At 44.0% G+C, this 16,184-nt stretch overlaps 2 protein-coding genes across 2 annotated transcripts; one reads left to right on the forward strand and one right to left on the reverse strand.

Annotated features, from left to right (window-relative positions):
- Window positions 1-189: 189 nt before the first annotated feature.
- On the forward strand, window positions 190-6,176 carry LOC121357477 (C-type lectin domain family 2 member B-like). The gene is made up of 5 exons (XM_041474750.1): window positions 190-457; window positions 1,146-1,229; window positions 2,033-2,217; window positions 2,909-3,009; window positions 4,628-6,176. Exons 1-5 carry the CDS (start codon window positions 190-192, stop codon window positions 4,743-4,745), a joined length of 756 nt encoding a protein of 251 aa, XP_041330684.1. The 3' UTR covers window positions 4,746-6,176.
- Window positions 6,177-7,057: 881 nt separating this feature from the next.
- On the reverse strand, window positions 7,058-15,958 carry LOC121357482 (killer cell lectin-like receptor subfamily F member 1). Its single transcript, XM_041474754.1, has 7 exons — window positions 15,877-15,958; window positions 12,088-12,165; window positions 10,836-10,934; window positions 10,086-10,226; window positions 9,587-9,738; window positions 9,045-9,157; window positions 7,058-8,423 (listed from the first exon to the last, which is right to left on the reverse strand). Exons 1-7 carry the CDS (start codon window positions 15,956-15,958, stop codon window positions 8,291-8,293), a joined length of 798 nt encoding a protein of 265 aa, XP_041330688.1. The 3' UTR covers window positions 7,058-8,290.
- Window positions 15,959-16,184: the final 226 nt, after the last annotated feature.

Genomic DNA, 16,184 nt, shown 5'->3' on the forward strand with positions numbered 1-16,184 from the left:
AGAGAAGAATGGAGTGTGGGGGGGGGGGGGGGGGGGGGGGGGGGGGGCGGAAACAAACCATAAAAAAACCAAAACACCCAAAAAAGAAAGCAAGACCAAAAAAAAACCCCCACCAGACAAAACCAAACCAAACCAGAGCCTTCTCTCCTCGTGTTAGTTCCTGGAATTTGCTGATGTCACAAGATCCCAATGAGATTTTGTAGGAGCCGACTTCTCCTTGAAAGCGTTCTTCCCTTCTCTCCATTTCCAATTTCTCCGGAGTTCCGGAGTGACTGCTCCCGGCTCGAAGCCCCGCTGGGCACCGAGCCCGCGCTCCGTGGCCATGCCCCTGGGGGCCGGCGCATCCCGGGCGGGCAGCGAGGGAAGCGGCCGCGGCGGGGCGGCTCCGGCGCCGCTAGCCCCGCGCCCATGGCCGGGGGTACCGAGCGCGGCGGCTCCGCGGGGCGCGGCACCAAAGGTGACGGGCGGGGGACACCGAGGGGCCGCGCTGGTATGCGGGGGGGATCCCTCCGGAGCGCGGGGCCGAGCCGCGGGCATGGGGAGCCGGGGATGCCCCCCGGGAGCCGCCGCAGCGCTGGAAACGCCCCGTGCTGGCAGCGGAGCGACTGCCAGGAGAGGGGACCCTCCTTTGTAGCCCCTGGGGACACCTCGTCCTCGCCACTGCCCGAACAGCCGGATACAGGGCAGCGGCAGGGCGGTGTGTGCTTCCAGAGCCCTGGAGGGGACAGGGGAACAAAAGGAGTCTGAACAGCTGTGGCTGTGGGATAAGGCTGGATATTTCTCAGGAAAAGTTTTGGGCTCCAGAACCGATGGCTTTTCTTATTTCACTTATCCATGTCATGTTTAGTCACTTAGTGTCCACCGTCATTTTCCTCATGCTCGTTTCTTTCTCTTTGGATCACTTTAAGTTCTGGGTGATGTAACTAAAATTTACAGTAACTCAGAGTTCTTGTTAGCTGATAAGACTTGTGAAAAATAAGCTAAATATTTCTGCTCCCAGCATGCTTTCTACAGAGATCTACTTTATTTTTTATTTTTTTTTTTAACGGCTTTGTGTGTCCTCTACTCCCCTGTCAGCTGGTTCTTATTTGTTAGTTTGGGTTTGTTTTGTTTTGTTTTTTAATTCCTTGCATTTATTTTTTCAGGTCTGTTCTCAAACATCTGGCTGTGGCGAGCTGTCACTGGTGTCCTTACTGCTGCTGTCATTTTGATTTCATGTATTCAGTTTGGTAAGCAAGAAATTTTAAAAGAAAATATCATTAGCAATAGAAATTAGCAGAGTTTGGGGTTCCATACTTGGAGGGTGTTGAGGCCCTGGCACAGGCTGCCCAGAGAAGCTGTGGCTGCCCCATCCCTGAAGTGTCCAAGGCCAGGCTGGATGTGGCTTGAAACGACCTGGGGTGGTGGATTCTGTCCCTGCCCATGGCAGGGGGTGGAACAAAATGATCTTTGAGGTTACTCTCAGCCTAAGCCACTCTGTGATCTTGTGTGAATCTGTGATTTCTGTTTGAAATTGTGGGCCAGTGCAGGAACAACTCCACATGCTTCAGTGGGGCTAAGGATGGCTCAGTTTAATCTTAGTGTACTTTTGGTATCAAGTTTGTCACATCACTGTTGGTCTTAATCCAAGTTCAAGAAAACAAATAACAACAGGAAGATTGTCCTACCGATATGCAGTCCTTCACAAATGACACTATAATAAACAAAATTATTAATTCAACTCTGAGGAAGGAACACATGCAAAAACTGGAGTTGTTGGAATTTTTAAGCTGTAGGAGAGTTCTTGGGTGACACTTTATGATCATCTTCTCAGCTACTTCCACCAACATGTCCCTGACCATCCTTCTAAGGATATGTCAAGAAGCAGAAGGGTGCAGGATCCAGAATATATCATTAGTTTACAATAATTATTTCAGCTGGGCAGAAGTCACAATGCTGTGGCTAGACTGGGATTATTTTAGATGATGCAGTCAGAAAGTAAAACCTTTCCCAGCTGGAAGAAATAGGTGGATTGGTTTTTGTCTTTTCCCAGTAAAGCCTTCTCTGGCCAAAGAGTTTCCTGTGTGTCCTCCCCTGGACCTGTGTCCATCAGGCTGGCTGTACTTCCAGAGGAAGTGTTACTTCCTCTCAGAGATTGAAGCTGCCTGGAACTCCAGCCAGAGCCAGTGCTCTTCCCACAATGCTTCCCTGCTGGTCATCGAGAATCATCAGGAGCTGGTAAGGGAACCAAAGGGGGATCCTGTTTTTCCCCCAGTTCTCTTCCAGGGAACTCCTCCAGCCTCCTCAGCTGAACAGTTAGGAAGGTGATGTAAGACTACAATGAGTCACAGCCTGCAGAAGACTTCGTGCTTCTTCTCCCTGTAAACAGGAAACATCAGTTTAAGCCGTTGATGGTTTAGAAAATGTCTGAGTACTTGCCTGAATTAAATTTGGTGCTGCTCACAGCTATAAATTGTCATATTGAGGGCATCTATCAGGGTAAAAACTGTTGCATCTCATTTATCTTTAATTAAACAATTGTTTTCTCATATTGAGATATAATGACACATAAGTTGGTAAATATGTTAATTGTAACCTTTGGAGTTAGGAGATAGTTACCCAAAGTGCAGCTTGGAGCATTTTTTTCTATATTATACCACAATATTAGGAAAGATTCCACCCTGAACAAAGGCCTTCTGTGTCTGTTCCAGACCTTGATAGCAGACCTTGATGTTTTAGAATAGCCTCTCTCTAGGTCAGTCAACCCTATCCCAGTTACCAGTCTCTGTATATTTAGGTTTTAATATTGTTTCTTCAGCAGGAAACGTTAGATTGTTGTTTTGCTTTTGCCCTGGATCAAAGACTTTGTTTTTTGATAGCTGGACTGAAAATGTAGAACTTCTTTTCTCATGTGGGTTTATTCCTACAGAGGTTTATGATGAAGATAACAAAGCAAGACCCATGGATTGGACTCTATAAAAGAAATGAAGAGTTCTTTTGGGTAAATGGAAAAGCATTAGACAATGAACTGTAAGTTGATGTGGAGGGGTTTTGCTGGTGATATTTGATTATAGGGGAGTAAGAAAAATATACAGATCTAGTGACTTGTAGGAAATCTCTGTTATTATGTTAAAGGGATGGAGAGGGTATGAATGCAATGAAGATTTCACATGGCATTGTTAAAACTGTGGCAGATGAAAACTAGGGGATAAGTTTGTAATGCTGAGAAGCAACATGAGGCAGGCTCATGGTAAAAGACATCAGACAAAGTGAAACCAAGAGACGCAAAATCAATGGGAGGAAGGGAATTGAGGGAGAAAGGGAAGATTAACAGTAACACAAATTCCTCATTATAGAAGGTATTTTGCAACAATACAAACCTGCGTGTAAGCTGTGTGAAGTTAATAGCAAAGAGATTTGGGAGACTGCTAATACATATTTTCATTTTTATAGAATGTTCCTCGGAAAGAGGCTGCTGGAGGGAAAGGCAGATGTGAATTTATGTTGCATGAGCTGCTCTGTGGCCAGGGCCCTGTGTTCTGTGCCGCCAGTGCCAGGTGTGGGGCACTTGGTTCCTCTCCCTGGCAGCTGTCCCATCTCCTTAGAGGCTGCTGCAGCTCATCCTGGAGCAACTGCTGGCAGGAGTTGGCAGAATTACCATTCATAGGCATAAGCAATGAGATTTCACAAGTCTGAAATTACTTTAAAAAGTGGAAAATTTCAATACTTTTAAATCTGTGACATTACTGGTGATATGTGACTATATTCACTTCATCCCCAAGTCCTGAAGGCTTGATCTGACAAAGGAATTTAGTGTGAGATGTGAGGAACACATGGGCACCTCAAATTGAAAACTGCAGTCCTTCCCACTCTTTTATCCCGTCTGCAGTACAAACATCCACTGATGCTTTCATTTTCAGTGAGGTTCTTCCCATTCTTAGACTTCTGCCTCACTGCTTGCCTCAAACTGCCCCTCCTGAAGGGGGAGGGCAAACACCTTGATATCTAAGCTCAGGTGTTAATGCACTGGTGGGGATTTGTCCCTTGGCTTTTCCAGAGACCATTCCAGTTTGCTTGGCCTATCCATAGAACTTTATAGCACTTTTTGCTGAAGGAGTCTCTTACCTCTTACACAGGGACACCTACGGTGTGGAAACTGAGTTTTGCTTCTTGTTTTCTTCCACCCCCTTAACCATGGTGCCTGTTGAGTTCTGAGGAAGGGAGAAATTAGAGATGCATTTCCTTCACAGCTTCTACTGGAACCTTTTAGCTGGATAGGAAGATGTGAAGGTACAAGGCGGTGGTGCCCATCTTGATGGCACAGCATCCCTGAGAAAGGCGAACCTGAGTTTCATTCTCTCCTCTAAGGGTGTATTTCACATTAAGTGTCTACTAAACAAGATGCAGGAGTACTACAAGTATTGGATTTTGTATTCTGGGCACAAGATACCATTAAGAAAGGACAATCTCCATGGTATTCTTTTCAAGGCACAAAACATCATCCTCCTGTGGTGCCTTGACTGAGATAAATCAGGCTTTATTCAAAGTGAATTCAAAGAGAACCTGAGATGCCCATAGCTGCTTTTGCTCTATTGCAATATTTGATTGTGGGTGTCCAAGTAATCCTGTCTTCTCTTCTCCGTGGCAGGTTTGAAGTAAAAGGCTCTGGCAGCTGTGCCTATCTGGAGTCCAAAGGAGTCTCAGCCTCAGGATGTTATTTAACCAGGAAATGGGTCTGCAGCTTGAATATCAACTCAGCACAATAAAGGTGGACAAAGCCCCGACCCCTGACATTCAGAGCTCTGATATGATGATGCCTACACAGGCTATGTCTACACTTTGGGACCTGGGAATGTGTCCCAGCTCCTACCCAGAGGTGAATGACTTTTCTTGTAGCCAGAATTCTCCACCCATGGAGGAAGGCTTTAAAGATACAATTTTAAAGGCTCTCTTCAGCATCTTGATAAGTCATTTCCTTGCCCCATTTTTCCAGCTACTGCCCAGCTGTAGTTTCTTTTTGCTGTGCCATCAGTATTTCCTCCATTTACTCTTCTCTTGTAGGAGCAGCTGCTCTTTCTTTCCCTTTTGGGTGTGCAGTTGTTCTGCTTTTCCTTTTGCCAGGCTCTGTGTGCATGGGTGGTGAAGTGGGTCTGTCTGGAGGGCTGCCAGTGCCTCGTGGATACAGGGCAATGCAGAAGTGAACACTGTTGTTTTGGACACGATCACAGCAAATTCCTCTCTTTCCATTTGATGGGATGTACCTTGCATTGTATTCCACATTTTGTTAATGTTATGTTATATTAATTTTGTTAAATCCTGGTGATGACGTTATCAAGCTGATTTATGTAGCTGCACTGCACCTGAAGTTATCCTCACAACACTTTCTTTAGCCAAAAAAGGTCACAATAGATGAGAATATTTATTTACCTGAGCATCTGCACTGATGGAGGGGAGAAGAGTTGGAACTGGAACAGTGATAGTGAAGCTGCAGGCTTACATTAATGTGTAAATGTAGAAATAATCCTCAGTGCAAGGAGGTAAAATCAGGAGAAGGGAATGAGAGAATTAACAGGGGTATTTCTCTGTGTTTCCCTTATACCCTGTGCCTGTCATGGTGCGAGCCTTCTGAGCAAGGGGACATTTCCAGATGGACAGTCAGTGTTTCCTTGTGTAGGTGACATTTTCAGCAGCAGCCTCCAGTGCTCTTGGATTGCTGGGAGCCTGAACAGACTTAGGGCACATCTCTTTGATTGACTGAGTCCCACACATGTCTAGCAGGTTGTCCAAAAATTAAAAGTGTCATTTGACCCAGAGGAAGCAAATTTGCGTGGAAGGAATATAACTATGAAGTTTCTAGAGAAGGAAGAATGGGAAGTTCACCTTCATTATTTTCTGTCATAGAAGGACTTGACTGTAGCAGGACCATACACATAGATAGTGTCAGCAACTTGTGCCTTTCAGATGTTTATTTAAATATAATCACTAATTTTGCTGGATTACATTTTTCTTAATTGCTTGTATTCTTTATAGGCACAGTAACAGGACTCTACAGTATAAAAAGCCTAATTATCTATTTATTTATGTTGGGGGGAAGGTGTTATTCTGCAATGTTTTTACATTAACCTGATTCTGAAGGATATGGTATCTGCAATAGTCCTGAAAAGATACTTAATAAATATCTTTACAGAGCCCCTGAATTACAGTGGTTTGTATCTTAATATTGGGATATTGAAAGTATTTTTCATCTCAGGCACCAAAAAAATCTGAAGCAAAGTAAAATGTTTTGAACATGAAAAAATCTTTAATAATAATGTTCGGGCTGACATGAAACAGAATATTTGATCCAAAAAAGAATGCTTTCCGCTTTTTAACTCCTCATAATGAGTCAGACTTTTAACAAAAAGGTTAAAAAGTGAAAGCTCTTCTGGAATCTGACTCCTCAGGGATGCTATGAACTCCTTTGGTGATATTAAGAACAGAAGAGTGAAGCTGCCAACTTTGCCAACTTGCTTTACTCAGAGTGGAGTTTGATGAAGTACTTAAATGGTAATTTCTTTTTATTTTTTCTGTTAAATAAGTGACTGCTTAAATTGTAGGTAAGAACTTCAGTAAGGTCCTGCAAAAACTTGTTTAATTACATGAATAATAGCAAGAAGGCCCAAGTCATAGATGTTTCATGAACATTGTGAAAACCTAAACACCACAACTAATTTGAGAGAAGCCAGCATGCAGGAGTTTGGTTTTCTTGTTAAATTCAGCATGAATCAAAAAAGATCTGCCAGAAAACCATCAGTTGTCAACTCCACTGCATGGAGAAGGGTGTGCTGTGAGTACCCTGAAGTGAAAATTTCTCAGCAGTCAGAAATTCTCTCTCTCTAAAGCATGTATTATACAGGTATAGATGATTATCTTTTACTCATTTCAGACTATTTCCTTTTCTTTGCCTCGTTGTCTAGAATGAGCAAACCAATCCTCTTCCCCCCACGTGCGAGTTTGGGGGACTTTTGTCGTTTCCTCTTACATAACAGCAGTTTCTCTTGGGTCTTGAGCTGCTGATGCTGCATTCTGCGTGGCAAATCTGTGCTGGGGTTTTTTGTTGTTGTTGTTTGAAGGGAAGTCCCTGAGGGCACAGTTCACTTTTTAATCTGCAGCCCTAAAGTGCTGGACATTAACCCTCCCCAGGCATGCACAGATATGAAAAAACATCTCTGAGAAACCGCAGCTGCCTTTATTTGTGTGCATCACAGCAAAGATGAGGTAAAAGCTCACCATCTCAAAAGCCATGTTCGACTTCGTTTCTCTTTCTCATCACTGTAAGGACTTAAATTCCAGTCAGTGCCATTTTTGTTAGAGTAGCACCTTCAGTTCATGACATTTCTTTATTTTTGTCAAACATGTGAACCTAGTAAAGGCACTAGGTCAGACTGCTCTTAGCATTTTGTGTTCTAGACCCAGAAATAGCATTTATTTATGACTTCAATGCCTAAGTAATGCATTTACTGAGTGCACTCCCAGGCATTAATTTCACCAGTCTTTGGCTTTGGTACCTCATCATACCATAACTGTGGTTGGAATTTACAATGTAAAGGGACAAAATATAGGTGGAGAGGAAGGTTATCAACTTTATTTCCCTGCACTGCAATGTTGTTTTACAGCCCAAGCCCCTTTCCTGGTTAATCCCTTCAGATTCCAAGGCTCAACACCAAAGAGGATGGGAGCAATCAGCACATTAACCACAAGTGTTACAAGTCACTCCATGTCTGCTCTGATGTCTACACCCAGTAGCTGTGCAGCAGCTTTGAATAAATCCAACAAATGCCTTTTTTTTTTCCAGCCCTCAAGTGACTTCTGTGAGTCACAATTAGACCCCAAGGGAAAAAATCACAAAACCCCAAGCCCACAAACTTCAGCAAACACTAAAATCCTGAAACCCAAATAAGAAGTCCTCAGCTCAGCAGCTGCCTGCAGGCAGGGGTGACAGCACACCCTTCATCCCCCACAGGGGCCTTAATTCCTCTACATCACACTGTTTATGTGCACAGTGCTCCTCCTCACAAGTATCTCTTCTCCTCTGACCCTTCCTGAGGCAGCTGCTGCCAAAATCTGTCTGTGTGAAGGCTCAGCACCCCAAAATCCTTGTGTGCCAGCTTGCAGGCCTGTTGCAGGACCTGTCTTCTGACTTTAGGGAGAACAGCACAGCAAAGTGCAAGTTTCCCTGCAAGTCTGATGAAAATTATTTACATCACAAGTTGGTTTGTGTGTAAAATGGGTCTTCTGACAAGAAGCTCTGCCTGCTGTCTGGAAATTTCACTCAGAGCAACAGCAAAGTTGCATTCTTCTTACAGATCCACTCCTTTAAGGTCTGGCAGTTATCTGCCTGGATCACGTTTTTCCTTCTGTAAACAGCACAGTTCTTGTCAGCCTCGATGCTTTTTAAAGCTGTCCTGCTGAGAGACCAAAAGGAATGCAATGAGTTACTGAGTCTAAACTTAGCACTGCTTAAAAATCCTGATGGTTCTCTGGGTGAGGGGTGGTGGATGATGCCCACTTGACCACCCCCTTGAAGCACAGCAGCTGTGCAGAGGTGGGTTGGGCACCCCCAGCAGGGACTGCTGGCTTCTGAGGAATGGATGCTTGGCATTTTTAGTGTTACAAGGATAAGGATCCTCCCCATGCAGCCACAATGCTGAAAAAAGCTGCACAGATCCCAGCCAATGCTATGTGGTGACAGGCATCACCTTCAACAGAGGCAGGCAACACATGGTCTGTAAAGTGAGAGAGTTTCTTGGCAGGGATTTCAGGAGAAGTGTGTAATAATATCTCTGCATTAATAAATATATGAGCTGTGGCTGTGGTTAGTCCTGGAGGCAGAAATCAGTTTCTAAAAGTGCCAAGCAGGAACCTGTTGGCCTGGGACTGGCATGAAATAGACTCTCAATAGGTACCTGAGGCTGCAGGCTTAGATCTGTGCTTTGGGTAATTAGCTCAGATTCAGAATTGTATTTCCAAACAGGGATACCACACTTTGCTTTTCCCAAAGATATCCTCCCCCCAAAAATCGTCACCTCTTTTCTTTTACTCTGTGATCTTCCACTGAACTCCATGCTTTCTCCATGCCTTTGATGTCCAAGCCAATCCAGATATATTTGGTATCTTTGTCTTTGTTGTCTATAAATTCCTGTGGAATTATTAGAAGGATGTTATCTGACAGAAGAGCTTTCCTGCTGTGCCCAGGTCACGCTCCTGCCTCATGCACAGCTTTTATTTCCTCTTGAAGAGCAAGGGCAGGGATGCAGCCATGGCACAGCAGCCCCTTACATCAGCCCACACACATGACCAGACTCCTCTCTTCTCAGAGCCAAGCAGTGGAAAGTCCCCAGCATTTCATCTTCCCAGTCAAAACTACTCTGGCTTCCACACTTGGCACCTCTTGTGCTTCTCCTCTTCAGCTCTGCTCTGCTAACATTCCCAAACCCAGCTCCTGGGCAGGGAGACTCAGATCCTTTCCCTCAGGAGACTCTTACTTGTCTATGTGTACTCTTAATATCCAGGCCATTTTCTCTTGGAGAAATGTTTGCCTGAGACCTGTCACTGCTGCAAGACTCACCATCTCAACATCATCCTCAATGACAAGCAGCTGGGACTTCCTGGCCAGGCAGTTTTTCTGGCTGTCCTCCCAGCTCCTGGCCTCCTCAGAGAAGAAGTAACATCTGCCCCTGTGCAGCTGCCAGCCGGGGGGACACAGCTCACATGTTGCCCCTGTGGGTGGACAGGGGGAATATTTAGCTCCTGCAATGCATGGAATTCCTCCCCCTGTTTATGAACCATTGTCTGGAAAGTGTTCTCCAGGACAAGAGGAGGATATATGGCATTTCTGGCAGCAGCTCCTGGCAGATAGAAATTTAATCAAAATACTGGAAACTTTATATTAACAGAGGAGCAACACTATCATGATTAAAATGTTAGTTTAGATTTTGTTATCACTGCTCTGCAGGAGCACCATGCTTTCTGAGTTCCCATAAACTGCAGGGTGTCAGAGAAATGGGAAGAAAGTCAACTGTGCACATCACACATCCTCTATGCTGGAAAGGAGTAACATGCCTCACCCTGTCCATCTTCACACAGCTCCTCCATGAGCTGTTTCAGGAGCGCTGCTGAGACAGTCCTCTCTGAAGAAATGTCATTGCTGGTGCTGTTCAGACCATAGCGAGACAAAGTTTTTGATTTTCCTGCTCTGCTCTTCAAAACTTGAACAGCCCAAAGTAAAAAAAATAGTAAGAGAGAGAGGTCATTGTTAAAAACAAGAATAAGGAAATGCAGTCTTTGTACCCAGAGCTGGACTGTGAATGTGAGGATGTCTCTGTGTACATTGCCTGGTATAGACACAGTTATGAGCAAACTAAGTAAAGCTCAGTGGGCAAAGCCCTCCTGAGATGTTCATGGAATAGCCTGGCTTGGCAAGACTTTAGAGATCATTTAATTCCAAAACCCTCCTGCCATGGTCAGGGACACCTCCCACTATCCCAGGTTACTCAGAGCCCCGTCCAGCCTGGCCTTGGACACTGCCAGGGATGGGGCAGCCACAGCTTCTCTGAGGATCCTGTGCCAGGGCCTCACCACCCTCACAGGGGAGAATTTCTTCCTAATATCCAATCTAAACCTCCTCTCTGTCAGTGTGATGCCATTCCTTCCTGTCCTGTCACTCCAACCCCCTGTCAAGAGTCTCTCATTTCCTGTATTTGTGTACAAGTTGACACCTTTTAGTGCAATACTAAGGGAATTTTTCTCTCAGCTCTTTCAGAGGTTTAACCATGTCTGGCAGTGAAGGGGTGAAGCAGGAGGCAGGATCTACTCACACTGCTTGGCTTGTATGGCCACGACTCCCAGCAGGATGAGCACGAGGACTGCCAGGACCAGCGCCACGTAGAACCAGGCTGAGAACCTGTGCCGGCAGCCTGCAGGGAGGCAGGAGGAAGAGCAGCTTAAGGTCCTGGCACTCTTAAACTTAACACTGGGGAAACAGAGAAATCATCTGCCTAAAATCACTCTACTGTCAGGAGGATACAGTGGCATTTTACTTATTAAAAATCTGCATCCATTTTGCACACATGGAAGTGAAATCAAAATGTTTGGTCTCATAGATTAAGTGATTGTCAACCATTAAGAATTTGCCTTTTCTCCTTTGACTTATTTTTCTCAAGCATTGCCTCCTCCCACCTACCCACACACACCCTGCAGGACCTTGCAGAGCAATTCCAGGAGAGTATCAAGAATGGGCTGTGGTGTCAGGGACAGGCTGTGGTGTCTGTAAGGGATGGGCTGAGGTGTCAGGGATGGCTGTGGTGTCAGGGATGGTTGTGGTGTCTGTAAGGGATGGACTGAGGTGTCAGGGATGGTTGTGGTGTCAGGGATGGGCTGTGGGGCGTTCCTCCTCTCTGCTCCAAGTTACTTTTCCTGTCCTGCAGTGCAAAGATAACTTCCCTAAATGCACAGGAAAAAAAGCCCCATACTGACACCCCCTGGCACGGCACAGGGAAGTGCATCAAACCAAGCATCTCTCCAGCTGTTTGGCACTCATCCTGTGACAGAGGGAAACACTCAGGAAGCTGCAGAACCCGAGGAAATTTGGCGTTAAGGTGCCAGTGCCACGAGACACAGATGTGCACTGTCATAACGTCTGTTTCCCTGACCTTGCCTGCATGAGATAAGAAACTGTTCCATCCTCTGGCTGCCTGACCTATCTGGTGTAATGTTCCCACCAGGCCACTAATGGCACATAGAGACCTGGGCATTACCCTGCTTTCAAAGCCAAATGCATCTTCCTCCACGAGAATTCTTAAAAAAACCATGGAATTTTACTTTGCTTTGCTACATTTCCCATGTAGGGCACAAAGGCATTTTTAGCAATTATTTTTAAAACATCTCTCAGTATTATTTTTAAAAGGAAAATGTAAAATCTGAGAAGCCAGGAGAAAAACCAGCAGATGAAACGACAGATCAGCCCTTCATTGAGAGGGTGTACATAAAGGCTCTTAATAACAGGTTTCACTGGCGGGCAATAGGAAAAACTCCATCTATAATTAGTAACCAAACAAAATTGCACAGTACCAGGAGCGGAAGACTCTGCTCTGCTGTTCCCTTGGGGTTGGGACTTCACATGCAGCTCAGCATATGTGATCGTGTTTCCTGTAAAGAGAGGGCAACGCTGACATTTGTGGCTGTGCCAATCACCAAGTGGAAGAACAATAAAGGAGGAGCCTGCATGAAAAGAGGTGTGTTTCCAGGGCTGCTTGTTCAGCATTTTCCTTTTCCTAGGCAACGGCAGGCAAGATGATTTACCACTTCCTCCTGCTGTCAGGCAGGAAAAGCCTCCTCCAAAAGCTTTGAATTGTTGGGTGCCGTGTGGCTGGAACAGGAGCCAGATAAACAGGCTAAAGGATGGGAAGGACCTGGATCCCATCCATGGCAAGCATCCCATCTGTTGCTGAGCCATCTCAGAAGGTACCACAGGGGCTGGAGCGGCGCTAGACCCGCCACTGTTTTGAAGGGCAGAGAGGTGCCAAATGAAAACTAGCACTCAGAGAAATGCTGCTGCAGCAAGGTAATTCCTGGGGACTTTCCTGACTTGTGTGTATATTTCAGGTGCTGCCTATAGTGGCAGAGGAACGGACCTGACGGTGGAAGACATCCTTTTCCAAAAGCACGTTGCCAAAACAAACCCAAAAATGGCATTAAAATCTCACGGTGTGGGTTCAAGGCACATGGATCTTTCTGAAGATGTTTTCAATATCATTTACTTGGGTATTTTGAAGAGCTACTGATTAGTGTTATGGAAGGTGTTTGAACCTTTGGGACACTGCTTTTGGTTCCATAAATGGAGAGATTTTATCCATCTGTATCAAGAATAAGCTTCTCTGCTACCACCCTGGTTTGTAACCACTGGGGCTTTTAAAAAGAAGTGTTGCATTAAATTTCACTAATCAGGGAAAAGCTTGGCAGAAGAAGAGAGTCTCATTAGGTTAAAATGAGGCAGCGTTTCATATGAGAATTGCTGAAGTATGGAGAGGTTTTACAGTTTAAAAAATCCACTGAGAACCTGATTGTCAAATAAAGGTATTCATATAGGGGAGACAGTCTATGCTTTAGAGAATATGACCTAATACACTTGGTTGTTTGCTTTATTTCAATTTATTAGTTCAGTGAACTACAGAAAATTTGTAAATGAAATGTAATTGTTCTCAAATCAAATGCCCTAAAAGTTTTTCTTCTTATAATGTAAATAATTTTACAAAACCACTCAGGACTTTTAAACTTTAACATGCACTAGCCCTGTAAATAGAGGTACTTCTAAAATAAGTGCATTAGACATTCTGCTATTATTAGTAAATAATTTGTCTCTCAAATGCACATTTATTCCTTCAAAGAATATCTTTAAGCCTGTTAGAAAAAAAGTCATCCATGCAAGCTGAATAATTAACCAAAATCATTCCTTCTATTACAGTGTGTATGGGCTGGTAAGATTATTTGAATGCTGGAATGATTATTTGAATGTGAAGTCCTCGGAAGTCAGCAGGGGGTTTTAAAACACCACATAACTTTAATTCTGCTGAATGCTTCCACACCCTCACCTAATTCAATAACAAGGTGGAGATCTCTGTCAGCCACTGAAACTGAAATTTTCACTGCTCTTCCCTGTGCCTGTTGTCAGGGGCAGAAAAACATTTCTGTTTATTGGAAGCTTCTGTTTGGTGAATCTGCAGACAGGGAGTGCTCCTGGGGAAGTCCATTAGGAAATGTTGTGTCCAGATGTGGGCCAGCACATCCAGGGGGAAGCTCCAGAGGCTCCAGCTGGACCTGGTCAACACCTGGAGCAGCCCAGGAGGTTAGGGAGGAGAACAAGAAGTTAAGGGCATGACCAATGGCTGGCTACAACTGCTTGTGGGTTAGTTTGGTGGTAGACTTGAACTCTCCTTGGTTTGTCGTTCTCCCACGGAAAGTTCTGTGTAGCCACTCAAAATTCATAAACAGGCAACTCTCAAATTATCTGTGAGGGAACCGGGACAGAAAAACTGCGAGAGTCTTTTGCTGGAAAATGGATTCCCAGGTATGTTTGTCCTTGCTGGGATTTGGGAACATTTTCTAGTTTTCAACACCTGGTTTGAAGTACATGCACAGTGACATCACCTGCACCTAGCAAAGCCTGTGTATAGATAGAGCCGTTGCAAAATCCTCCTCAACACACTCTGGCAGAACATCCAAGAATTCCCTCATCCCTGTTGTCCAGAGCACCTGAGTGACAGCTGAAGTCCAACAGTAAGTCCAAGCCAAATCAAACACAATGTATTTGAGTATAATCAGACATAAGAGTGGGGAAGGTGAGACTGGGAGCTATAAACAGTGAAGAAAAGATTAGTTAAGAGCTTTTGTCTCTGTATATTTGAGATAGAATAACTAAGACTTGTAGAAATGCTGGGTGGATCTCTGGTGCCTGTTTTTTAAAGGGGATGGAAGCACTGGAGTATGAACAGAAGAACATTCACAAAAATTATCAGCATTTTTGAGAAGTTAAATATTTAAAGGGAAAAGGCCATTGAGAAATCACTTAATTACCATGGCCAGTAACTTTATGTGAGAAAATATCAAGAGTTAAAATTAGTTCAACAAAAGTTTACTAAGCGCCATCCACATGTTAATGATAAATTTCATTGGAACTGGCCTGTCCAAAATTGAGCTTTTCCTTTAGGCAGCATCATCAAGGAATAGTTTTGGATGTCTTCTAATCAAGATTTGATGTCTGTCTCCCTTCACAAATAAGGTTTTTCACTTTGGATACTGGGTAAAATTCCAGGCAAACCCTCTTTCTGTTGCACAGATTACAGCAGTGCAAACAACATCCATAAGTGCATGAACACAGAGTCTAAGGTAGTATTTCATGCCATATGTATATAATAATGTGAACTAATTTTTATCTTTTGGATACCAGTCTTGTAAAAATATATAAAAGGTATTATTTTCTGTCATTTAAGTGCATGTGTTCAGAGGAGCACCATCATTACTATTAATCTCCATTGTAAGTAGAACATCTAAAAATGCTCATTACACAATGTTATTTCCTTAAGGGATTAAATACAATAATTACTAATGAAAGCATGAAAATATCCTTAGTCTGATGCCACAAGCATTTCCTATTTGCTCATAATAAGCTATCATTCGTGTTAGATGTGATCCAGAATTTTTTCCAAATGCTTTCATGAATGAATTACATTTTTTTTCCAAGTAGTAGAAATGTCACTTCTTCAGAAAATTTAGTTCAACTCAATTTAGTTTACCATGAATCCTGGCTTAATCCTTTGGGGTTTTTTTACAAAAATATGAAGTGATCACGGATTGATAATTTGGTTCTGGAAAATCACCACTGGAAAATTAAAGAGAAAGAGCAGGAAGGTTTCAGGGGACATTCAGTACTTCCTTCAGTGACAGTGGCTGCACTTTAGACTGCTACTAGTTTCCTGATTTACTGGTTAATTTGCTGCTCCTTTCCATGAATATAAACATTGATCTGATTTGTGAGCTAGGTAGTAATTCGGTGGAGCATTGTCTTGATCATGTTAGTCATTTAAAAAGAATTATGCTCATTACTCAACCAAGGAACACTTTTTCTTTCTCATTCTGTTACTTAAAGCCTGGGACCAGACCTGAGCTGCTGCTCCTTGGCGGTTCTGCTTTGGGAGCAGCTTGGCTGATTCGTACTGTGAGGATCTCATCTACTATTCCACCTCCTTGCACTTTCCATGCAGAAACTTATGGCATTCTTCTAGTTTTACCCAATTTAAAATGTGAGAGAGAAAGAGAGAGAGAGCTCAAGACAGCAGAAGGTGTGTGCCCAAGAGGTTTTACCTGGGTTTGATGTCCCTGAAGGAGCGTGTGGCCTTTCCCTCGGCAGCATTGCCACAGCCGCGTAGGTGACATCCCCTGCCATCCGTGAGCCCGTCCCTCAGAGCTATGGAAAGAGCAGCTTTAACTCAGTCATTTGCATCCTGTCTCAATATGACTGCCTTCAAAACACTCACATGCTGTGCTATGGCTCTGAGGAAGGCTGAGAAATACAAAAAAAGGAAGTGACTGAGTTACTTCCTTCAGTGCATCTTCAAAGCCTGTTTTCAGCCCCCATTCTGTCTCTTCTTGCCCTTCAGAATACAGGAGCA

This window comes from Pyrgilauda ruficollis, unplaced genomic scaffold, assembly GCF_017590135.1.
Source record: "Pyrgilauda ruficollis isolate IOZ18807 unplaced genomic scaffold, ASM1759013v1 scaffold339, whole genome shotgun sequence".
Lineage (NCBI taxonomy): Eukaryota > Metazoa > Chordata > Aves > Passeriformes > Passeridae > Pyrgilauda > Pyrgilauda ruficollis.